This window comes from Pristis pectinata, chromosome 5, assembly GCF_009764475.1.
Source record: "Pristis pectinata isolate sPriPec2 chromosome 5, sPriPec2.1.pri, whole genome shotgun sequence".
Classification (NCBI taxonomy): Eukaryota; Metazoa; Chordata; class Chondrichthyes; order Rhinopristiformes; family Pristidae; genus Pristis; species Pristis pectinata.
Genome location: NC_067409.1, coordinates 82,348,257 through 82,374,734, shown reverse-complemented (window position 1 = coordinate 82,374,734; position 26,478 = coordinate 82,348,257). Strand labels below are relative to the sequence as shown.

Sequence of the window (26,478 nt, the reverse complement as noted above, 5' to 3'; positions counted from 1 at the left end):
GACTACTGGAATTGCTGTTTGTGTGAAAGTGTGTCCAAACGTCTGATCCAGACAGATTACAAAGTGACAGGATTCCTTTGAAAATCTAACATAAAAAAGTGTCAGTGGTTGGCTTCAGTGTGAGCATCACTCATTTTCATTTCAGGGTTAGAATCCTCTGTACTCATGTCTGTGATGTTGAAAGCATTGACCTGTTCATAGATGTGCATTGCTTTTTAGATTCTTGAGTTTTTTTTTCAGTTTTCAACTGGTCTAGATGGAATGAACATTTAGTGGGCATGAAACCTTGGAACATCACTTAAAAATTCACAAATGTTTGTGATCCTAATCCATCAGAGGATCAATGATTCCAAATTGTGTGGACGTGCAAATGCAGTTGTTAAATTTTTTAGATTTGTACACCCAGGATTGGGTAAAAGTTTGAATTACATTTTAAACTAATGATACAGAGACATCAGTGTGAAATTTATTTTGACTTGTGACTGATTTTGTTGCTCCAGGAATAAGTTATTCGCCTGAAGCCTCAGTTCAATAATAATAGGTGCTAGTGGTGACAAATGACTTTTTCCCAAAGTAGTTCATTTTAATTGGGTTTTGGCTAGAAATTGCTTTTGTTTCATATAATTTAAGAAGATATAATCTTGTTTAGAATTATTTGAAATGTTCACTAAAAGACTGTTTAAGTTGGTCCCTGAAGATCTAAACCTGATCCTTCGCGCACACATGCACACACACACACAAACAAGTGCAGCTAGTCAAACTGATCAGAAATTTTAAGTTGAATAGGGAGGTAATGTACTAAACTAACATAACAGAGAAAACAATGAGACAAAGTCATGTTGAAGAATTTCTTCAGTATTTGGCCCCCCATGTAAATTAATCCGATTAAAAGCACAGGCAAATGCATAAGTGTGTATAATAGGCATCTATTTAAAGTGCCTTTGAAAAGTAATCAAATTGAAACTGAGAAATCGAAAATAAATAAATATTGTGGAGAAACTCCACTCTGCAGTTGATATTGCAATTATATGACTTTCAAAGGGTGCTTGATAATAGACTTGTTAGAAAAATTAAAGCCCAAGGGATTTAAGGGGCCGTGGCAGTGTGAATTCAAAACTGGCTAAAGGAGAAGAAAGAGTAGATGTAAAATTCATGCTGGTGAAAAAAAATACTACCAAGTCCACCAGATGTCAGTAGTGGGGCCATTACTCCTTTTGACCTAGAATAGGCTGAATCTTGCCGCCTGATAATTAGTGCTTCCCATCAGAACTGGCTAAATCAGAACAAGCTAAAAGCCATCTGCAGCCCAGCAAGTCTTCATTACACGTGGTTACGGTCACATGCAGAAGTTCGAGATGTGCTGAAGTTCAGATGCTGCACCACTGAGCCCTGCGGTGGAATAGTGATGCACAGAAGAAAGGGCCTATATAGACTGTGCACCTTGCCCCCAGTTTTACATTAGGCTCGGCTGATGTACAAATAGTGACCCCATTCGTTAGGGTGGGGTCACTGACGACGGGGAGAAAGTGTATGTAACTGCTTTAATTTTAATGTTTTCAATATTTGTTAGTGTTAAAATGTGTTAAAATGCATGGCAGCATAGCAGTTAGCGCGACGCTATTACAGTGCCAGCGATCAGGGTTTGATTCCCGTCGCTGTCTGTAAGGAGTTTGTACGTTCTCCCGTGTCTGCGTGGGTTTCCTCCGGGTGCTCCGGTTTCCTCCCACATTCTAAAGACGTATGGGCCTGTTACCATGCTGTAAATAAAAAAAGAATTATTTTAATTTTGACAATATAAATAATTTGGAAATAACATTTCTTTAAATCTAGAATAGATTTTAACAATTTTTAGATAGTTTGGATAAGGACATTTTAAGGTGCTTTTGACAGCAAGTGAGCAGAGATACTGTAGAGCAGGCATTCAAAATTATGAATGGCCTTTGTACAGAAAGACAGAAGAAACTGAGTAAAGTGGTTAAAAGATCAGTAACAAGAAGGCATAATTAAAATAATTCACAAAGGCACCAAAAGTGAGATAGAATACTTTATTTCCTCTGCCTCCGCACCACCGCTCCTCCCACCCCCCCCCCCCCCCAAACAGAAAGATACTCTGATCTGAAATCAGCTGCCTAAAAGTGTAGGGAAAGTTGATTTAGCATTAACCTTTGAAAGGGAATTGAATAAATACTTGATGGAGGAGAAAACTGGCTACAGGAAAAGTAATGAGGTGGACTAATTAAATAACTATTAATGAGCCATCACAGAAACAATAGGCTGAAAGGCCTCCTTCTGTGCTACATTAGTACAAGGTCTTGAGATGGCCAGGCCCCTGACTACATAAAATGAGCCAAGACCCCAAAAGTGGTTCATTAATCCATATTTTATGCATTTATAAACATTTTCACTACTGGCCAAATTTTATGTTTTTGTGGCCTTTGAGCTTTTATTTGTATTTTATGGAGCTGCATGAAAACATTTTTCTTGCACTGATCTGCAGTTTCTTTCTTTAGTTATCTATTAAATGCAGATGGTCTACCCAAATCCTCCAGCATCAACTTCCTAAACTCTTATGCTACAGAGCCAAATGATAACTGGCATTCCTTAATGGGATGGAATAAATTAAATTAGGATGTGGGGAATGGGTAATAATATTATCTCCTAAACAATGTGGTAATAATAATATCTCCAAAAGTCAACTATTGACAACTTCCACTACATCTATGTTTACTCTTAGCTAAAGAGCACTGATCCAGGAGGTTCCAAAGACCTCTAAGGCACAAATAATCATGATATAATAAATAAGATGTTGGCCTCATTTTATCTGTTAATTAGGGGAATGCATGACTACAGGAAGCATTAACCCACTAAACTTTAATCTGGACAATGCATTTCTTTTGCTTTGGGTAATTACATTTTTTTTCGTCTCTCAAAGGCTTCTGAACTCTGATGTTACACAGTGATGGAGACCAACTGGAAAGTTTGCACACCATGGATATATAACAAGCTGGAATATTGTCCTTTCAATCCGGAATATGAACGTAATTTATTTCCTAAATTGAGTTGCTGTTTGTGGATGGTGCTGGATTATACTTCCCGTCTGGTTCTACCAGGTTTAGTTTGCAGAGTCCATCATCAATGTATTGACTTGATTGGATGTTTATAATTTTGAACCATGCCGCAGGTCGACTCTACCACCCATCAGTTGTGACCTTTTCAAGATAGATGGCACCTAGAACAACAAAGAAGGCTTCTGATCAGTTCACAACCAGGCTGTTTAAATCCATCTTCTTCAATTGCTTCCAATGGCACAAACCTAAGGTGGTCACAAATTAAACTGGTAATGTGTACTTAAAGATTTCAAACCTTTTCACACCATGGGGAATGAGTGGCCTGGTGGATTATTATACTGTTGATAAATCCTCAGTCTAGTTTGGAGAAGTACCATTCATCATTTAGATACCCAGAATTGAGGATGAAGTTGCCCAAAATGAGGTCCTTAAGAACTACTGAGAATAGTTAAAAAAAAAAATCAATGTTGAAGCAGTATAGTCCATTCCTGCAAGGAAAGGCTGGGGTTTTCGCTGATCCTTGGGAACATGTAAAGTAGGACCTTAACAAAGAACCTAGTGCTGATGACTCAGAGATACTCAGTGATAACACGAAGATGAAAAAATGCAAATCCTCTGTGATATAACATCCAAATCCATGAAATTAATCAAATCTAAAGAAATGTTAGACTGGAAATACATAAATGAAAATGTAGTTGATTAAAATGCATTAAATGAGACCCGAAAATTCCTGATGTAGATTTCAAAACATAGTGCATTCATTACACCACATAAACTGGAGTAGTTCACTAATGCAACTCACCACATTCTCATGGACTGTTAAGGGTGCCCAATAAATGTTGATCTTGCTAGTGATTCCATGCCCCAACAATAAATAACAAAAACAATCCCAAAGTAGGAGATTATCAGTTTTAACACTGCAACCTATTGATTACCCAAGAATGCATGCACATTTGAATGCTGTATCTCACTTAAATAATCACTTTTGCAAAAATTATTGCAGTGTACACTAGACATTAACATTCTGATTGGCTATTCCTATACCGTTTACAAATGAGGTAATGAAATACACTAGCTGAAAGGGTGCTAGAAGTTGATTCAGTAGTGAATTTCAATAGGAAAATTCATTTATATTGCACTTGAAAGCAAGGGATTTGTACAGTTTTGGAGAAAGAGGAGTTTGGGATAGACAGGTAGAATGGGGTCAGTGAACTGAGAAACCTCCTTCTGTGCTTTTACAATGAAATGATAGAACTGTGACATACCGATGGGGGTGCTGGAGGCTCCAAGTGCTGACCTAGAAACGATAGTAAGCGTCGCCACATTAGTCCGCTCCCTAGGAACATTATTCCTGTTATCAACCAGAAGAACCTGGGGTCCTGAAAGTGCACAATAGAAAATTGTTCTGATGAAGGGTCACAGACCTGAACCATTAAATCTTATTCAACACACAAAGGAGCTGGAGGAACTCAGTGGGACTGGCAGCATCTATGGAGGGAAATGGACAGTTGATGGTTTGGGTTGAGATCCTCCAGCTCCTTTGTGTGTTGCTGCAGATTTCCAGCATCTCTTGTGTCTCCATTAAATCTTGTTACCTCTTTCCACAGATGCTGCCTGACTTGCTGTGCTTTCAGCATTTTCTGTTTTTATTTATAATAGAATATTGTTTCCAAGTTGACACTCACAGTGCAGACTTGACTAGAAACTAAGATTTCTTAAATATTTTATCAGTTTTGTAGGGCCCCAAATAGGGTTATAGAATCTGCAGCAGTGAAAGCATTAGCATCTTACTCTTCAGGGTTAATAATGAACAGCATATAAATAAACACGCAGTGGTATTGAACCTGCTACTAATTTCAGAGTTTCATGCCACAGCATATATAGATCGCTTGTGTTTTCGTGCTCTTGTGCTTTTGGTTGTGACAAGTGACAGTACATATTTGCGTCATGTGAAACAATAAGTCACTGATTCTTTGGTCTTAATATATGCTATTCAACTTATTCAGAGCATGGTGGAAGCCTTAATAATACTTATAAGGCTTGAATTCCATCATTTATTCATATTTAGTTAAGAGTATAACCATTCAGCTCATTGCTATGAAATGTAGGCAATTTTATTTCCCACATTTTTATTAAAAAGCAACTGAAAAACACAAGATAATAATTGGAAGATGTTCTAGTTAATGGCAAGAGGTTTATGAAATCAACTTATGGGGGCATATGGATAATACGGGGCAATGCGGAGTGATTGTGAGACAGTTGTCAGTCCAAGGAGTCTTGACAATTAAGAGAAATGTCATCTACTGCAGACTTGTATGTGTCATGGAAGAATTTGTTGTGGTTTGTGAGAAGATGAGAGAAAGGGAGAGCGATCTAAGTGTGTGGGGACAGTGCGATAACAGTGATGGGAATCTTGGAGAGATGGAAGTGATGGCAGTAATAATACAAAATTACTATCAATATCTTTGTATCATGCATTCAATGTGATAGAGACAACCTTGTGTTTTCAATTAGCATTTCTAGCCAAATTCTAATGACGTAAGTGAGGAGAGAGTGTCAAATTAATGCAGCTTCAAAAGCAAAGTGTTGGTGTAATGAACTGTAGCTAGTTTAAAAAGCAATGGTCTAGAAAACATTGTGCTAAATGGTAAGAATGTGAGGGAAAACAGATCGCTCAAAGCAATCAGGTGATTACTATCATTTTTTGTCCAGATTAATATATTGCTTCCACATCCTCCAGCCCAAGGTGCACAATGTCACCTAGACATGTACCTAATGGCATGGAACTGATGTTTGGATGCCTCTTCCACCAAATACACCTGCATGTGTGTGGCCTGCAGACAGGGTGGGATACTCCTGCAGAAGCAGGTTTTCAGAATGGATGTGAGGGTTGCTACAGGATAACTTAAAAGAAACCTGCACGAACATGACAAAGCTGTGGGTCTGGAGCCTAGAACCAACTACAGGCAATTCCTCTTTATATATTTATCCCATGGAATGGGTCACCCAAAGGTGTACCCAACCATGACCCAGACTGATTGTGACTGCAAGTCATCTCCCACCTACATTAGTACCCCTGCTCCCAAACCCAACGTGGCAAATCCTAATGATCCATGTGAGAACATAAAGATGGCACTGGAGAGGGGCACTTTTTGTGTGCAGCTCCCAAGGAATTATAAAATATTCCCATTTACAACTGCTGCAGCTGAAATCTGCAGCCACAGAGACTACAATAAGCAACATTATTTCAAGTCATTTAAAAAAAACTAGTGACCTTAAGAACAGGCAGACTCAGGACTCCAGACCACCCAGGGAGTGAGTGCAGCAGCTGGGAACTCCGGGAACATCTCCATTGTTTCAGGAAACTTAGCTGCATGGCAGGGCTGCAGGTAAAACTGAAAGGCAGGGTCCTAAGGCCCCGCCCCCCCACAATCCTCCTGGCTAACGTACAGTCTCCCGAAAATAAAATTGAAGACCTCAGAGCAAGACTGCAGTACCACAGGGACATCACGGACTGTTGTGTACTCTGCTTCACAGAGACGTGGCTCACTCCAGCACTCCAGACACAGTGCTCCAGCCCGAGGGCTTCACTATCCATCGCATGGACCGGGCGGCAGCATCAGGTAAAGACAGAGGTGGCAGCGTTTGCTTCATGATTAACTCATTGTGGTGCACAGACATGGCAGTTCTGTCTCAGTCCTGTTCCCCGACCTGGAACATCTGGCGGTCAAGTGTCGTCCGTTTTATCTGCTGAGGGAGTTCTCCACTGTCATCCTGGTAGCAGTGTACATTCCACCTCTGGCAAATGTCAAGCTGGCACTGGGGGAGCTGAGCACCGTGATCAGCAGTCACGAGAGAGCGCACCCTGATGCCTTCCTGATCACCACGGGGAACTTCAACCAGGCCAGCTTGAAGAAGTCTCTGACAAACTACCAGCAATAAGTCACCTGAGGAACCTGAGAAGCCAACACACTCGATCACTGTTACACCACCATCAAGAATGCTTACCGTGCCATCCCGCGCCTGCACTTTGGCAAGTCCGATCACCTGGCTGTACTTCTGCTCCCAGCGTATAGGCAGAGACTGAGGACCGCAGCACTGGTGGTGAGGACTGTGAAGGTATGGTCAAGGGAGGCAGAGGACCATTTACAGGAGTGCTTTGAATCGCTGGACTGGACCATATTCAGGGATTCATCTTTGGATCTGAATGAATATGCCATGGACATCACCGACTTCATCAAGAGCTGAGTGTGTGCCGTCAAGAACATACCGAGTTTTCCCAAAGCAGAAGCCCTGGATGAACCAGGAGATTCGCGGTCTGCTGAGGGCTAGATCTGTGGCGTTCAAGACCGGTGATCCAGAACCCTACCAGAAGTCCAGGTACGACCTACAGAAGGCCATCGTGAAAGCGAGGAGGCAATTCTGTGTGAAGTTAGAGACACAATCGGATGCACGACAGCTGTGGCAGGGTTTACATGCCATTACTTCCTATCAGGCAAAACCTAACAGCATAAATGGCAGTGATGCTTCACTCCCTGATGAGCTCAATGACCTTTATGCATGCTTTGAAAGGGAGAATAACACTACACCTGTGTGAATCCCCACAGCATCTGGCGACCCTGTGATCTGTGTCTCAGAGGCCGACGTCACAACATCCTTCAAGAGGGTGAACGCTCGCAAGGCATCAGGCCCCGATGGTATACCCGGCAGGGTACTGAAAATCTGTTCTGACCAACTGGCTGGAGTGTTCAAGGGCATCTTCAACCTCTCACTGCTGCAGTCGGAGGTTCCCACCTGCTTCAAAAGGGCATCAATCGTACCAGTGCCCAAGAAGAGCAGGGTGAGCTGCCTCAACAACTATCGCCCAGTAATACTCCCATCTACTGTGATGAAATGCTTTGAGAGGTTGGTCATGACTAGAATTAACTCTTGCCTGAGCAAGAACCTGGACACGCTGCAGTTCGCCTAACACCACAACAGGTCTACAGCGGATGCAATCTCACTGGCTCTCAACTCGGCTTTGAAGCACCTAGACAACAGCAAATGTCAGGCTGCTGGTTATCGATTACAGCTCATCCCCTCAGTACTAATCAACAAGCTTCAAAACCTGGGCCTCTGTACCTCCCTCTGCAACTGGATTCTTGATTCCTTATCGGGAGACCATAGTCATGCAGATCGGTGGTAATATCTCCTCCTCGCTGACAATCAACACTGACGCACCTCAAGGATGCGTGCTTAGCCCACTGCTCTACTCTCTCTACACTCATGATTGTGTGGCTAGGTACAGCTCAAACGCCATCTATAAATTTGTTGATGACACCACTGTTGTTGGCAGAATCTCAGATGGTGATGAGGAGGCATACAGAAGTGAGATAGATCGGCTGGTTGAATGGTGTTGCAACAACAACAACCTCGCACTCAACATCTGCAAGACCAAGGAACTGATTGTGGACTTCAGGAAGGGGAGGTCGGGAGAACACACACCAGTCCTCATTGAGGGGTCAGCGGTGGAAAGGATGAGCAGCTTCAAGTTCCTGGGCGTCAACATCTCGGAGGATCTATATTGGGCCCAATACATTGATGCAATCATGAAGAAGTTACTCCAGCGGCTGTACTTCATTAGGAGTTTGAGGAGATTTGGTATGTTGCCAAAGACTCTTGCAAGTTTCTACAGATGTACAGTGGAGAGCATTCTGACTGGTTGCATCATCTCTGCAGTTTCTTTTGATGCGCATTGGAGGCTCCAATGCGCAGGATCGAAAGGGGCTGCAGAGGGTTGTAGATTCAGCCGGCTCCATCACGGGCACAACCCTCCCCACCATCGAGGTCACCTTCAAGAGGCAGTGCCTCAAGAAAGTGGCATCCATCATTAAGGACCCTCACCACCCGGGACATGCCCTCTTCATGTTACTACTATCAGGGAGGAAGTACAGAAGCCTGAAGACCCATACTCAATGTTTCAGGAACAGCTCCTTCCCCTCGCCATCAGATTTCTGAACAGTCCATGAACCCGTGAACACTACCTCATCATTCCTCTCTGCAATATTTATTTATTTTTGTAAGCTATAGTAATTTTTATGTCTTGCACTACAGCCACAAAACAACAAATTTCACGACATACGTCAGTGATAATAAACCTGATTCTGAAAATTGTGACCCTACTCCCTCTCTCTTATCCAGCCCTTTCTCCAACCACTACCCAACTCATTGTGACCTGCAATCTACTCAAACTTCTCTGCCTACTTTGCTTACAGAGCAAGCAAAGGAAAGAATCTTGTACAAGTTTTATGTGCAGGTTCTGTTGTATTATGCACAATTCTATCAGCCTCATCTATAAAAGAATTTCCCCATAACAATCTTGCACAGATATATTCTCTGGCCCATTTATATGATGAGTAATTGGACAGATTGTTAGCAGGAAACACAGATATGAGATACACAGCAAGGGGCAGGAGGTCACTGCAGCAACAATAAAGACAATTCTGATATGGACAACAGGGTCTGCAGTGGAATAGAAGGGAGTGGAAACAGATGTGGGTGATAGGAAATGATTAAAGACAACAGGAGGGACAAGGGATCCTCCCTGTGACAATGGGGGTGAAGGTGGGTGGGTGGGAGAAGTGAGCAGCCGGGACCATGGTCCAAAATTTGATTTATACCAACTGCCTAAACTTGATAAAGGAAGAAAAATAACCACAATACAAAGACAGGCCCAAAGACAGAACTATTGAAGAAACATTAGTCTTTTTAACTTGTCTAGGATTTCCATGTTTATATATACAAATAAGTATTTGCCAAAGGAACCAAGGGAGATGAAGTGAAACTTTAGTTTTAGAAATGACAAATCACATTTAGAATGGACTGTCTGAAAAGGTAACTTACATTAAATTACATTATATGTATGCAAGGTGGATGAGAAACAGGGCTATGAAAAGAGAATGGGGGAGTTAGATGAATTGAATAGCACTTCAAGGAGTCAACACGGGAAAAACATGCCGAATGACCTCATGATGCACTACAGGACTCTGCAATACATTACTCATCTCCACTGTGGAGAGGCATTTTGCTTAAATCTTCACTTGTCAATATGAAGACTGCATCTTTCAGAATAGATGAAGTGTTAAGTGATCATCCACAGTTGACTGCATTAGAATCTTTTCTGAATCTTATTTTTTCCCCTGACTTATTTCCACTATAGTTATGGAAAATCTTATTGCCTTGTCTCTGTGACTATTCTTTCCTTCTATAAAAGGCTACTCTCAGCATTCCAAAGCAGAAAATGGAAATTGCCTAATTAGAGTCAGAATCGTACACTTGGAAACAAACCCTTACCCCACTGAATCTACTTTGACCATCAAGCACCCATTTACACTAATGCCACACTAGTTCCTTTCTTCCCACATTCCCATCAACTCTTCCAGACTTTTCCCACGCACTTACACTCTAGGGGCAATTTAAAGTAGCCAATTAACTTACAAATCCACACATCTTTTGATGTAGGAGGAAACCAGAGTACCTGAGGAAACCCATGTGGTTAGAGAGAAAACATGCAAATTCCACACAGATAGTACCAGAGGTCAGGACTTCACCTAGGCTGTTGAAACTGTAAGGCAGCAATTCGACTAGATACGTCTTAGTGCCTCCACAAAGCAGAGGCAAAACGCCAATTATATATTAAAACTACTGGATAGGTCGTAATATTCCACATAGGATCCATCATGACTGTCAGTGACATTGTAATGTAGGGGACTAGTATACAAAGTCGTACTTTTATTAACGAACAGTCAATCTGCTGCTCCATCCTTTTCATTCCAATCCACCACAAATTCTCACTGACAATTAGATGTGATTATATGGAGGAAAGAATGTCCATATTGTAGTCAGCTCTCTGCTCTTTCTGCATGTCAGGGTGAATGAAAACTAACCTGGCTGGGTGGTAGCATCACGAATTTGCACAGCCCTCTCTATTCCAGTTCATTGGTGATGTCAGTCACTAAACCTGTACATTAAATCAGCCTCACCTCTTCAAAGGAGGATTCCAAATTCATGCCAAAGGCAACTCCAAGGATTCCAAAAAGGGAAACGGAAAATGTTCCCATCGTCAGCTGGAGGTTCAAGCGCATCATCACATTACGATGGCTGCAGAAAACCAAAATTAAATAGTGCACACCCACTGCTTCCGGAAGGAGCAAATTCTACAGCAAAACACACACAATGGCATCAAGTTTTTGGGAGTACTTTTAAATAGGTTTTTCAATTCAACTATTCAATATTTTGAAACTAAGCTTTATGCTTTACACAAACATTAGTGGCCCAAGTTAAGAAATTACCATAATGTGCAAACAAACTGCTGTTTTTGTTTTAAAACCAACACCTATGTCCCAAGAAACTTTGCAGAAGTGGAAGGAGGGAAAAAAAAGGCGAAAAGGAACGATAAGGACTGGCACAAGGTGTGGGGGGGGGGGGGGGGGGCCGACATGACGAGATGGGAGAGACCGATAGATGATGTTAATCAAATACTTGCTCCAAGAAGAGGGTTGGAAATGAGAATCGGGAGCAAGTTCTGCGGCATGTGATCCATGTAACTGATGGCACAACAATGCTGGCGAGGGAAGCTAAAGAGATGCAAAAATATCACCATAGTCAAAAAAAGAGTGGGATACAACAGGTTAAAAAGGCTGGAGAGGTTAAAGGAGAGGCAAGGGCAAATACAAACAAAAAATATTAAACCCAAGACCCAAGAAATGAATGCTATTTCAAGAAAGAAATGTAAGGAACCATAACAGATTTAATTAGAAAAGGATTCCTTCACCACCACACTCTGCCTCATATTAACAAGCCAAATTGTTACCGTTTCACATTGAAAATTGTGAATAGATTTAATTAAGGTAATATGTAGGTGATCACAAAAATAAATGCTCTCATTTGTGTCAGGAAAGAATCCACAAACCAATAGGTAACAATAAGCATACCAGGCAAACATGACAATGGTGAAAGTGCACTCAGTTAATACCACGTTACTCCTTTCTAGGAAGTGAGTGCAGGTTGAACGAAGCTGGCTGCAAAGTTTGTCTCTTGCACAAGTTCAATGCAACAATCAGCTACTTTCGGTAAATGTATTAATTCAATATTATACTTATCGACCTATTAGGTATCTATGAAATTTTGATGCAGTCCTGTTATTCTGTTACATTTAGATATGCAAACACAGTACAGGCTTTTATATCATGACTGTCTTTTCAATTTTTAAAAAATCACACAGACACACAATTGACAACACTCTCAGCCAGAATCTTGAAAGCATTATATATTCCTTTAAAAACATTACTTTTGAAAATTTTCATCCAAATCCTTACAAAATAGTGAATATTTTAATTGCAATCTCCTATTCACATATTTTCCATGTGAAACAGTATTTAGCGAGAAGTTGTCTAAAGTTACAACATGATATAGATCAGCTGGAAAGTTGGGTGGTGCAATAGCAAACAGAATTTAATCCTGAAAAGTGCAAGGTGATGCATTTTGGGAGGGCATACAAGGGCAGGACATATATAGTGAATGGTAGGAACCTTGGGCATGTTGATGAATCAAGGGACTTTGGGGTACAAGTCCATAGATCACTGAAAGTGACAGTACTGATGGATAAGGTGGTGAAGAGAGCATATGGGACACTTACCATCATTGGCCATGGCACAGAAAATAAGAGTTGGGACATCGGTTACAGCTTTATAAAACGTTGGTTAGGTTACACCTGGAGTATTCGGGTCACAGTACTATAGGAGGAATGTGATTGTGGTAGACTGGGTGCAGGGATATTCACCAGATTGTTGCCAGGACTGGAGCATTTCAGTTATAAGGAGAGACTGGATAGTATGGGTTTGTTTCCCTAGAGCAGAGAAGACTGAGGTTTATAAAATTATGAGGGGCATAGATAAGGTAGATAGTAAGAATCATTTTCATTTGGTACGGGGTATCTAAGACAAGAAGGCATTGGTTTAAGATAAGATTAGAGGAGATCTGAGGGGGATTTTTTTTTCCCCTCGCACAGAGGGTAGTTGGAGTCTGGAATATATGCCTGAAGAAATTCTGGAGGCAGATACTCTCATGACATTTGAGAAGCATCTAGAAAGGTACTTAAATCGCCAAGGCATAGAATGCTTCGGACCCAGTGCAGGTAAATGGGACTAGGTAGGTAGGTATAACAGGCAGCATGGACAAAGTGGGCTGAATGTGCTGTATGACTCTATGACTATAAATTTGAGTAGGATGCAAATAATATTGCAAATGGTGCCAGTGACCCAGATTCAATTCCAGCCGCCATCTGTAAGGAGTTTGTACGTTTTCCCCATGTCTGCGTGGGTTTTCTCCGGGTGCTCTGGTTTCCCCCCCACATTCCAAAGACGTACACGTTAGGAAGTTGTGGGCATGCTATGTGGGCGCTGGAAGCGTGGCGACACTTGTGGGCTGCCCCCAGAACACTCTACACAAAGATGTATTTCACTGTGTGTTTCGATGTACATGTGACAAATAAAGACATCTTAATCTTAAAATTAGGGGAGGTCTGCTAACGTTAACCAACCTGTCCAAGTTGATAAAAATGATGCTCTCAGAATCATCTATTAACACCTTCAGTTCCCGTGCTGTATTGGCTAGGTCTTCTGCCTGTCGGTAGTAATTTTCAAGAAGGAGTTCCATCTCTTCTGTGAGATCAATTCCTATATTACTCTGGTCACTGCAAACCAAGAAACTATCAGTTTAACACAAGTCCTTGAATTCAAGCATTTCTATGATCATATCACGAGATAGGTCTTCAAACAAAGCAGCTTATAGATAGATGAATAAACATATTTTTGATATACCATTCAATGCACACCTCTGAAAACATGCATTCTTCATAGTAATTATTTTTCCCACCCTCTGTTCCTGAGGTCAGCTATGGCTGTTGTGGAGGAATTATTTCCTCATTTGTCAAGTTTTGTAAAACATGATGTCCTTTCATATCTGAATCCTGGGGTTTGAATTTAGCTCAAGAAAGTACGGTAATGATTTCAGACTGCATGGGGTAAACATATGTGCCCTGCAATGCGATAAAGTCCAAGTCCAAACTTAGTTTCATTTATCACAATTCCAAATTCTAAGAACTGACAATTTCAAGTTGCTCTTAATTGTTGTAGGATTTGCTCCTGCACTGTCATTTGGATGCCACTGTCACTTAAAGTATGGAAAATGAAAATAAAACTGATGTTTAGTAAACATTCCTGCCAAATCAAACATTCCTGACTTGATAGAGGTGTACAAGATGATAAGAGGCATAGATCGAGAGGACAGTCAGAGACTTTTTCCCAGGGCAACAATGGCTAACACGAGGGGACATTATTTTAAGGTGATTGGAGGAAGGTATAAAGGGGATGTCAGGGGTAAGTTTTTTTTTAAAACATAGAGAATGGTGGGTGCGTGGAACACACAGCCTGCAGAGGTTGTGGGGGCAGATACATTAGGGACATTTAAGAGACTCTTTATCGAAGATGAATGATAGAAACATGAATGATAGAAAAATAGGGGGCTATGTGGGAGGGAAGGGTTAGATAGATCTTAGAGCAGGATAAAATGTCGGCACAACACAAGGGCCTGTACTGTGCTGTGCTGTGGTGTTCTATGTTCTAAAGCAGGAATGATATGAATAAAGCATCAAACTTTTAACTGAAAGAAATAAAACCTGATGCTGGAAATCTGAAATAAAAACAGAAAATACTGGAAACACTCAGCAGGTCTGGCAGCATTTGTGGAGAGAGAAAGAGAGTTAACATTTCAGGTCAATCATGATCTTTCATCAGGATTGGAAAAAGTTAGAAAGTTAGTGCAAGTTGCAGAGAAGGGAGACCAGGCTGTTGGGGGTGAAAAAAACAAAATGGAAGATCTATGATAGAGTAGAGACTAGCAGAGACTGGATAATAAGTGGTAGTGTTGGCTGAAAGAAGTTGTTTAAGATAAGTGAATAACAAAATCTGTGTCTGTAAGCATTGTAAATGGAAAACGATAAAAGACCTCAATTACCAGATGAGGAAAGTGAATAAAAAAATAAATAGATGCTGGTAATGTGAGACACAAGATTAAAACTGCTGGTTATCTGATGGCAGATTCTTTTACATTTTCTCCATCCCTCCCCTCTCTGCAACTTAAAACCCATTTCATTTCTAACTTTTCCTGGATCTGATGAAAGGTTGGAGACTAGAAACTTTATCTCTGTTGCTCTTTCCATGGATGCTGCTAATCCACTGAGTCTCCCCAGCATTTTCTGCTTTTATTAAATTTATTAAACTGGACAGTAGGCATTAGACCTAATCCTAGCCACATATCCAAATATTTCCATACCTGTTAAAATAGAGGTCACCTGCTTAGAAAATCTACCTTCTTAAGTAGAAGCTCTTTTGCAAGTCCGCATATTGTATGGCTTGTTATTTGGGTTTATGGCAAAGGATATCCAATTCTCACTTCACAGCAAAATAAAATTGATGTCTACACTTTCTTCACTGTTGACAGATGAAATTAAAAGCAGGCTTACACAAAAGACTTTTAACATGGGTAAAAATAAGCAAAGCTCTACACATACAAGACATGATGCTCACTCCAACTGGTGAGACAAAGTTCTTTTAGCAGCTTCTCTTCATCTAGAATCTCCAGTAACACCTCCTTGAAGACCTTTATATCTGTCTCCAAGCCAGACAAGCTTTGAAAAAAAGCAGATGAAAAACACTGATATAAATGCATCACATGTTATGCACTACATATTTAAATGTATGTCTGCACATATTTTCTAGTAATTTTTATTATAAATATGGACATAAGAATTAATTTTATTTATGCAAACGCTGTATTTCGACCCTTCTATTAGGGAAGATAATTGTAGATAAATACAGATACTTAGCCATGTTTTTAGTTCAGTTGGCTCAAGCCTAGTAGCTTGAGCTAAATTCAAGGGTCAATCTTGACCTCCTTTTCTTATTCTCCCTATAACCACATGGGTTTCCTCTGGGTGTTTTGATTTCCTCCCACATCCCAAAGATGAGTGGGCTGGTAGATTATTTGGCCACTGTAGGTCACCCTTAATGTGAGGTGAGTGGTAGAAACTAGTGGGGATTGATGGGGCTGTGGGGAGAATAAAATGGGATAAGCATAAATGGGTGCTTGATGATTGGCACAGGCTCAATGGGCCGAGTGGTCCATTTCCATGCTGTATGACAAGATATGACTCCATATTTCCACATTACAGCAGAGAAGGGTCAGACAGGTCACCTGGAAATTCCATGAGCTTGAATTCCAATGTAACATTCACCCCAGATTTAGGCAAAAGTTTAGATGTATTTATCAGTTTATAAATCTCATGCATACATTGATTAATTGCAATTTTAGCCTGAAATACAAGGTCTGCTGGTGATGCATTTCTAACAACAATGCATTTACAAAACAGTTTTCACATGGTAAAAGATCCAAGTAAGTTTTTTCATCGACCCAAGAAAAGAGATAAAGTGATAATCAGAAGCTTGGTTAAATAGGCAAGTTAAGGAAAATCTTAACCGTGTAGGGAGGTGATAGATGGGAATATTAGGGCTTAGAGCCAAGGAAGTTGAAAAGTCACAATGGGGGAACATATTAAATTAGGTACAAACTGGAAGCTGGACTAGGAGCGCACATATCCATATGGCTGGTGGAAATTAGAGAAAGGGGGGGACATAGTCATGAAGACATATGAAAATGAGGGTGAACATTTAAAAAACTTCATATTTTTCAGAATCCAATATAGGACTCCAAACAGAGAGAGAATGGATGATAGACAGCATACACCAAATTTACAATCAGTACTTCTTATCTGATTTGCCAAAGGTAATAGAGTCATGAAGTCACAGGGTCATGGAAGCAGGTCCTTTGGTCCACTGAGTCTGTCCTGACAATCAACCACCCATTTACACGAATCCTGCATTAATCCCATTTTTATTCTTCCTACTTTCTCAACTCCCCCTGGATTCTATCACTCAACTTCTATTACCAGGTACAATTTGCAGTAGTCAATTTGACCTACTATTCCCACGTCTTTGGACACTGGAGCACCTGGAGGAAACCCAATGCAGTCACAGGGAAAGCATGCAAACTCCACAGATAGCACCCGAAGACAAGATTGAACCTGGGTCTCTGGCACTATGATGCAACAGCTCTACTAGCTTTGTTGTTTGGTTCATAAAGAATGTGTTGGGAGAAACCCAAACTTGACACATTAATTAAAATACTGGTTGATAAGGTGTTCAGAAGGCATTTGGGATATTTGCCTTTATTGATTAGGGCGCAAGAAGCAAGAACAGGGACATCATGCTAGGTCATATAAAACAATAGTTAGTCCGCAGCTTGAGTACTGTGTACAGTGCTGGTGACCATACCAGAGGAAGAATGTGATAGCAACAGAGAGGGTGGAGGAGATTTATGAGGATGTTGCCAGGTCTGTAGAATTATAATTATAAAGGTGACTATTTATACAGAAGCTATTTACAACGAAGAAGACCAAAGGGAGATTTAACGGAGGTGTATAAAATTATGAGAGGCCTGGACAGAGTAAACAGAGAGGACCAAATTTCCTTGCTGGGAAGGACAAAACAAGATGGTATACACACATGCAAATTGGTTGGTAGAATGATAGGAGGTGGTTGAGGAAAAATATTTTTATTCAATGAAACATGAAGTTCTAGAACTCAATGACTTAAAGGACGATGGAGGCAGAAACCTTTTTGGTTTTTTAATCCACGCACTACTCTTAAGTACTTTAAGAGTTGTAAACTATAAGATTATGGATCAAAGGTGAGAGGCTGGACAACCTAAACAGTCCACTTTTGACATGAATGGACATGATGGGTCAAATGACTTCTTTCTGTGCTACAAATGTCAATGCTTCTATCAAATTTCTGCTTAGCCATTGGTTTCCTCTTACTTTTTGCTGTCTTGAAGTAAAATGTGCAGTTTGCTTCGATCAATTGACATCTGTTTGGGATTGACCAGAGCTTCTAACGTCTCTAATATCTGAGGTTGTAACTCATTTAGTCTTGCTTGCAGAGCACTAATCTGGATAATACACAAAAAGATTATCTTTAAGGAAAATGGACATATGCTACCTGATAAATTTTCAATGGTAGGTTGTGTACTTACCACGAGGCTTTAATAAGCCAAACAGTGTACAAAATGTTGAGGAATATCTGGATCTTAAACATAAATGGATATATGGACTAGAGCATGATCTCAGTATTGGCATGCACCAGTGTACTTCCACTGCAGTTCACGGAAGGTTGACAAACATTTTATTTGTGTGTCCTCTGCTGGGAAATTCAATGGCACCAGGCTCAAGGCAACATACATGACTGAGATGTTCTTGCCCACTGTGGTCCTTCTGCTACTTGGTGGGCAGAGTTGGCTGAGCAGTAGGTGGGAAAATGTTAGGCAAGAGTTGCTCTGTGGGTTCGAAACACCATGAAGGAGAGCCAGATATATATCCACCTTAAAAAGGGGACCTTCCAGGTCGTGTTCGGAGTGCCAGCTGGGGACCCACTTTAAGCCGATGAAGCAGGCTTTGCAAGTGTCATTAAAGCTTGCTTCTAGACAGGTAGCTTGTGGTCTGCATGGGCCATGCATGCATGATTGAAATGGGCAGAAGGAGAGACATGCAGGCATTGATACAATTGGACGGATGGCCCAGAACAAAAAGTCAAAGCTCATAACATTCGCAATTTCCAATATTGTTTCATTTTTCACTGAAATTGATCACATGGAGCTACGTAATGGAATACAAAATAATAGAATACAATTTTGCCAATAATACAAATGTAGGTAACGCCATAAGTTGTGGAGCTGGAAGCCCCAAAATACAAGGGAATATCAATGGATTAAATTATTGAGCAAATAGTATTTTAATGCAGTCAAATGCAAGGTAGTCATCTTTGAATCTAAAAAGGATAGAAGATAATACTTTCTCAATGGTGAAAAATTAGACATAGGAAGATCTATGGGGCTTCATGTAAATAGATCATTAAAATTCCATGGACAGGTGCAATAAAATACAAATGGTCTGTTGGCCTTTATATCCAGAGGAATGGAGTGATGTTACAACTATGAAAACCCTTGATCATAAGAAACAGGCCAATAAGTAGGTCATACTATCTCTCAAGCATGCTCAGTCATTCAAGATGATTGTGGTAGAAAAAAAAACCTAAAAAAACTGCAGATGCTAGAAATCTGACATAAAAATGGAAAATGCTAGAAATACTCTGCAAGTCAGGCAGCATTCTGCAGAGAGAGAAACATAATGCTGCCTAACCTGTAGAGTGTTTCCAGCACTCCTTCTGTTTAAGATTATGACTGATCTGATCTTGGATCAACTTCACTTCCTGTCTGTCCTCCATTATCCTCCACTCTCGTGGTCCAAAAGTTTTTCCATTCCAGATCGGAACTCAAATACTCTGAGTACTTCTGGACAACAAACCCTAGGAACTATATACTACCTTTGAAAGGGTTGCAGCAGTTTACTGGAATGAGAAAAAAAACAAGATATCTTACAAAGAAGGATAGTAGTCCCTCAAAATATTAAACGGCAGAGTTGACCGATGTTTAGAGGATGCCAAGGTGAACTGATAGGGTAGTGTCAGGAGGAATTATTTACAATGGCTGAGTGTGTGGGGTGGGGAAGGGGAGTAATTTGTTGGAACAGTCTAAAAATAAGTCAAGCCTTTCAGAGCTTAAATTGAAAGTGTTCTGGAATTCTAACAAACATTAGGAGATAAGCTTTATTCTTCTAACTCTAGATAATCACCTGATTTATGATTCCTTCTCTGATCTAAAACCAGTGATTGAAACTTTAACCCAAAATATCACTCTACTTTCAAATCATTTTGGAAATCTGAAAAGAAACCAATATCCCTTTCACCACAGGGAGAATTTAATCAAATTAAACTTACAGCATTTGAATCAGAGCTAATAAATCCATTTAAATAATTAATAGAGAAATTACATTTAAAGTGAGGAAAATGTATTAGCGTGACATTAAACAATATGTGACAGCCAGCTGAAGTTTGATGGCTTGTGATGACTGCAGTCACATTGTTTTCATATCACTGTAAGCAAATCATCTGCAGTTCTGCCAACAGCAAATGCAAGGGCATGATAAAATATTGTACCTTATTTCCAATAGCTAAAGTGTGATGAGTAGCAGGTGCTTTAGGAAAATTTCCTTGATAACTCCATAGAAAACTGTCACACGATCAAGTTAAATTTCACAATTGTTATGGCTAATCAACAAGAAGAATTTGGAACTGGAACTTGTGGAATTTGGGAAAATATGTTGGCAGCATTAGAGGATTTGCTTGTTCTGCCATTCAACAAGGTCATAATCTTGGCCTCAGTTCTATTTTCCAGCCTGATCTCCATAACTTGCGACTCCCCTCAGATTGAAATATAACAATTCAGTCTCCACAGCCCTCCAGGTTAGAGAATCCCAAAGATTCGTGACCTTCAGAAGGAATTTTTCCTCATCTCAGTCTTAAGTGGGTGACCCCTTATTCTGAAATTTTGCTCACTAGCTTTAGATTTCCTCACAAAAGCGAGCATTCTCTCAGTATCTACTTTCCAATCTCCTTCAGAATCTTAAATGTTTCAATACAATCACCTCTTCTAAACTCCAATGAGTATAGGCTCAAACTGCTAAACCTTTCCTCAACATATTCACCTTGAACTCAGCATAGTGAACCTTCACTGAATTGCCTCCAATGTAAGTATATCCCTCCTTAAACCGAGACCACCAAAACTTCATTCCAGGTGTGGTCTCTTCCAAGCAGTTTACAATTGTAGCAAGGCTTCCCAGCTTTTAAACTCTAACCCATTTTCAATAAAAACTAACTTTCCATTTGCCTTCCTAATTACCTGCTGTACCTCCAGGCTATCTTACTGCACTATGTAGGACACCCAGATTCCTTTGTATAGTAGCATTCCATTTAAACAACATTCTATTTTTCTATTGTTTGTCCCTTATACATAACCTCACATTTCATCTCATTATCCATCTGCCAAATTTTCACCCACTTGCTTAACCTTTTTATATTGCATTGTGTCCCCTTCAGAATTTCCCTTCCCACCTATCTTTGTACTGTCAGTAATTACAGGTACAGTGCAGTCAGTTCCTTTGGCCAAGTCATTAGTATGGTCTGTAAACAGTTAAAGACCCAGCGCTGATCCTCATGGCAACCCACTAGTTACAGCTTGCCAGCTAATCTGAAAATGATCCATTTATTCTGTTTTCCGTTAATTAGCCAATCCTCTATCAATGCCAACATATTGCCCCAAATTCTATAAATTATAGGGAACAAAAGACGCATTTAAGTTGATGCAGTAGAACATGTAGTTCACTTTGTGTGATCAAAACATTTTGATTTCTGAAACATTTATATTCTTCCCATTGCATATCTTACTTTATGGGCCAGCAATGCAATAACATTGGTAAGCATTAAATTATTTTTTTTGCAATATGAATAATTCCCCTGTTACTAACCCGATGCTGAAGTATTGCTTCTATGGCCCGGAATTCAAAAGGCAAAGAATATGTGGCTAGTTGTCCATCTCCAGCCAATTGTGATGCCAGGTCCTTCCAAAGCCAATGCTCCAGGTTGGATTGATGATAATCCAGGATAAGAAGATACTTTGGAGTTATTACAGCTTTTAGGATCTGACAAAAGGAAAAACATCTCATGACATTGCCAACATAGATAAGTTCGACGAATCCTTTTGGTAAAGGGTGGGAAACTTTAGACACAAACAGAAAATGTAGGAAGCCCTTGGCAAGTCAGGCAGCAACTGTGGAAAGAGAAAGAGTTAACATGTCAGATGGAGAAAGAAAAACTAACTCTGTTTTTCTTTCCACAGATGTTGCTCAGTGTTTACTGCATTTTCTGTTTTTGTTCCAGTTTTCCAGAATCTGCAATTTTCAATTGTCATTTACTGGGAAATTTTAAAGTTCATTTGATAGACTGGTGCTGTGACCATTACTAATATGAAGCATTATCTCTGTGTTAATGTTAAGTATCGTTACAGATTTCACTCAGTCTTTCAGATGAGATGAGTTAATATGTCCACTCAGGTGAGTTCAAAAAACTTATAGTACCATTGAAAGAAGAACTCCATGATACCCTGACCAACATTTAATCCTCAACCAACATCACTAAAACAGATGATCTCATCATTATGACATTTCTCTTTGTGGGTCTCGCTCTGTGTACATCACTGCTCCATTTCCTAAAGTCACTACACTTCAAAGGCATTTCACTTACCTCACTGGGATGCCTTAAAGTGGTGAAAGTCACTATACAAATGCAAATGAAAATATCTTTAAAAACTGCAGATGCTGAAAACCTGAAACAAAAACAGAAAATGCTGGAAACACTCAGCATGTTCTGAGTGTTCTGACCTAAAATGTTAACTCTGTTTTTCTTTAAGAAGCTTTCTTACCTCCATCCTGAGGATGATGCAATTATTCCTAATATTAATACTTGTCAAATGCTGAAATCGTAAATCTCGAGCCTGAAGACCAAGTTCCTGGTATAGTTCTGTCTTCTTTCGTTCTGCAGTGAGAAAGATTTTATAAACATTAATGTAATAAATTTGAGATTGTCCTCTACAGCTGTTTAAGCAGTAATAATTCTCCCTTGTTACCATCTCAACCACTAATCAAACTAAGTACCCAGAATGATTAGCAATGATACAACATTTTATACTTGGTTTACTCTCACCTTTGGAAACTTTGCCACAAGCTCTGAAATCCTCTCTCCAAAACATTCCACCTCCTTAAATCCCACCTCTGCCCAAGATTTTCACTACCTCCATATACTGATATTTCTTTCCTTGGTTTGGTGTAGGTATTTATCCAAATATATTTTTGTATACAAAGCACTACAGGCATTGTTATACATTAAAAACCTACATAAATGCAAATTGCTGCTGGTTTAACAAGCTCCCTAAAAATGTCTGTTGACAAGATGACAGTAGGTGTATTAAATGAAGAGCAAATGATGAAGGTGAGGCAGGCAAAAGAAAGTAATGTAGCGACTCACCGTCCGAGCAAGCGAACCGGCTCGGCGGTTGGGTCGCGAGTCGTTGGAGCGGCGAGGCCCAAGATGGCACTGGGCCTTCGTCTTCCCCGAGCGACGGGGAGAACCCCCGCGCGGGAGAAATTTGATGACGTAGCGCGTACGTCATTTTCCGTTTGCGGTGGGCGGGAACCGTTCCTCTTAAAAGGCCTGCACAAGGCGGGAAAAGAAATCAGTTCTTGTTCTGCAGCCCATCGACTAGTGTCTTGCTTTCACATCGCGGTAGCAGCTGCTACAGTAAGTAATTCTATGATAGGTATCCCAAACGGAATCAACTTTGAAATATATAAGGAGAGATAAGAGACTGCAGATACTGGAATCTGGAGCAACAAACAACCTGCTGCAGGAACTCAGTGGGTTGAGCAGCATCAGTGGGAGAGAGGGGGGAAGAGGAACTGTTGACGTTTTGGGTCAAAACTCTGCATCAAGACTATGCTCCAGATTAAACTGGATAAAATTGGTTAAAAAAAAAATTCTTTATCACCAAATTTACCTAAAACATAAAATGATTAAGACCAACTTACCAAAGAAGCTTATGTTCCCTGTGCTCTCATATTTCACCTGAAAGAAAATTAATTTTTTTAATGTGCTGCATATACATTTTCTTTAAATTTTGGAAGTATTTAAAGAACTACACTTACTACAGAAAATACTGGAATCACACTGCCAAGGGTAGTTTGTGATGAATCCTTGCTGTGACACTGTTGTCCATGCACTGAAGAAATTTCAAAGTTGAAAATATTAAAGATTTGCTTTGAACATAAACATGCAACCTCTCTCATGCTGGTGAGCTACAAATATATAATTTGGTTGAGCATGGTTTCTATTGTCCATTATTATTATTAACCTTTGTGTGCCCTTTGCAAATTGACTCCCATGTTTCCTTACTTTACAACAGTGACTACTACTTCAAATGTATTTCTTTAGCTATGAACCATTATGAAATATCTGTAGGTCACAAAGAACAGCTTATTAACATGTTATTTACCTTTTGTCCATAATACTAAATTAAAATAATTCTGACATGGCAAGTAACACAAACTGCAGTCATTGAACATGTTTAGAAATAAAGCATAAATTGCCAAAATTACACAAATTACACACAAAATGCTGGAGGAACTCAGTAGGTCATGCAGCATCTATGGAGGGAAATGGACAGTTGATGTTTTGGGTCCAGTCGAAGGGTCTCAACCAGAAATATCGACCGTCCATTTCCCTCCATGGTTGCTCCCTGGCCTGCTGAGTTCCTCCATCGTTCTGTGTGTTGCTCCAGATTTCAGCATCTGCGGTCTCGTGTCTCTGTCTTACACAAGTTACTTATGTAAAGATTTACAAATGGGGCAAAATCATGCAATAAATGAGACTGCTGAGAAATTAGTCAAGTCTTGATCAGGATTTATCATCAAGCCGTTACTAAAAGGAACACACATTCAAAACTCCTTGTTAGGTAAAGTCACCAGGGAATGCAGAGAAAAGGCGGGGAAGTGATATTACAGTGGAAAATAGCTATGGACTATCCTTGCCCCTCTATCCTTGTTTATTTTTAATACTGATGTACAATATTTCTTTCACTTTGAAATCTCTCTCACTAAACACTGTGTGGAAACACATTTAAATCTGACTAGCTTGCTATTTTTCTCCCTGACATTTAAAATGTCCTTTTGCACCCCTCCTGATTTCTGTCCCAACTGATTAATTCCAAATACAAAGCAATTTAGGACACTTTGTTGCATTTAAGAATCACCACAAATGCAAGTTGTTGACTTAAATATTAACTGCATTAGGGAACAGAACGTTTGCTTCTATATTAATTCTCTGGAATTTATGAGACAATCATTTAATTTTTATGCCAAAAAAAGCTTTTAGCAGATGTCGCGGAAACTGTCAGCGTGCTGCTTTGAGGCAATTACATCCTTGAGAACGAGGAGGGAATTGCATAACGTGAAAGGAAAGTGGAAGCAAATTCTTTTCTCCAAACAACCGCACATTGCAGCGAATGAACTCCTGTCCAATATATTTAATCCACAATTATCAGAAACTAATTTACAGTTGATTATCATGAAGCTACATTCAGTTTCAACGTAGCATCAGGTCAAGCAGTGCAATCAGAGCAGTCAGTTAAAAAAACACGCTAATGTTTACTACCGCTGTAAATCACACTAACGAAAATAGCCCTGCAAAACAGTATTCCAGTAAGTGTGCACGTCCATCGCAAAAACTCACAGTGCCTGCTTAATCCAAGTCGGAGTTGTTGGGGTTGGATTCCCAGAACACAAGTATGAAATGCAGAAATACTTCTTCCACAGTGCTTTGACATCCTACAGGTAGAGCCGTGTTTAAAACATCGCAATTTAGGAGGCGTGTTTTTAAAGGCGAACCCAGCTCCCTCTCTAAAGGCGCGCAGGAACGACCGAGTCAGTCCGCAAACCTCCATTCGTCAGTTTCTCGTTTGAAACTCCCTCAAGGCTTTCAAAACAATGGAGACCCCGTGCAATGATTTCTTCCAGCAGTTAAAGTGCAAGGATGCAGAAACACCAAATCAATGACTGAGTCTCCTCTCCCGGAAGAAAACACAAGCAGGAGAGGATGAATTGCGCGGATCTCTCAAAACAACTTTGCTAAACTTAAATAAAGGACGTCTGTCAAAAGGATTTCAATTGCTGCTTCCGGGAAATTACAAGTCAACCAACTGGGCGAAGATTCGAGCGTCCCGGGTGAAATTCCAGAAAAGGTTTTCCCCAGCAACACAGGAACAGCTCCGCCGATGCAACCAGCAAACATTCTACCCCGGAAATCAACCTGCTTCAATCTACGCAGGCGCGATCGAAGAGAGAGAGAGAGAGAGAGAGAGACGACTGCAAGTTCAAGTTTATTGTCAAGTGCATACATATCCACGGTATAAATGCCATGAAAATTAGCTTTTTGCAGCAGCAGTACATTATAAATATGACTAACATACATTATATAAACTTAAATTAACATAAATTATACATAATGTTATGGACTCAGTGAAAGTCCCTTTAAGATAGAGAGTGTGTGTGTATGTGTGTGTGGGGCGTGCTTACGTCAATAGAAGATAAAGGACGTAATGACGTTGTTGAAGAAGAAGAAGAAGAGAGAGAGAGAAGGGAGAGAGACACCAGCCTGCTTGTTTTCTCTATCGATGGATGAGAAACAATAACTGTGTTTACCACTGAAATCCATGTATGGAAGTTGGAAGTAATCCGGTGGAGTTCACTTTGTTG

General features: G+C 40.2%; 1 protein-coding gene across 4 annotated transcripts; it reads right to left on the bottom strand.

Moving 5' to 3' along the window:
- Positions 1-1,794: 1,794 nt before the first annotated feature.
- mrs2 (magnesium transporter MRS2) lies at positions 1,795-25,998 on the bottom strand. Of its 4 annotated transcripts, XM_052016907.1 has the most exons (11): positions 25,457-25,998; positions 23,875-23,948; positions 23,758-23,794; positions 22,596-22,708; positions 21,643-21,816; positions 18,043-18,173; positions 15,679-15,795; positions 13,648-13,800; positions 11,090-11,207; positions 4,334-4,447; positions 1,795-3,229 (listed from the first exon to the last, which is right to left on the bottom strand). In XM_052016907.1, exons 1-11 carry the CDS (start codon positions 25,665-25,667, stop codon positions 3,158-3,160), a joined length of 1,314 nt encoding a protein of 437 aa, XP_051872867.1. In that variant the 5' UTR covers positions 25,668-25,998; the 3' UTR covers positions 1,795-3,157. The 4 variants fall into 4 exon arrangements, 3 of the variants coding, with proteins under 3 accessions (XP_051872867.1, XP_051872868.1, XP_051872869.1); XM_052016908.1 differs by lacking the exon at positions 15,679-15,795; XR_007956429.1 differs by lacking the exon at positions 1,795-3,229 and having other exon boundaries at positions 4,419-4,447; positions 11,090-11,263.
- Positions 25,999-26,478: the final 480 nt, after the last annotated feature.

Bases quoted from the DNA above. Each gene is read 5' to 3' on its own strand.
- mrs2 (XM_052016907.1), bottom strand. From the start codon at position 25,667: ATGGAGGTTTGCGGACTGACTCGGTCGTTCCTGCGCGCCTTTAGAGAG. The intron at 23,795-23,874 runs GTAAGTGTAGTT...ATTTTCTTTCAG, and splicing joins TGATTCCAGTATTTTCTGTA to GTGAAATATGAGAGCACAGG. The intron at 4,448-11,089 runs GTGAGGCTGATT...GTGCACTTTCAG, and splicing joins TGGAATCCTCCTTTGAAGAG to GACCCCAGGTTCTTCTGGTT.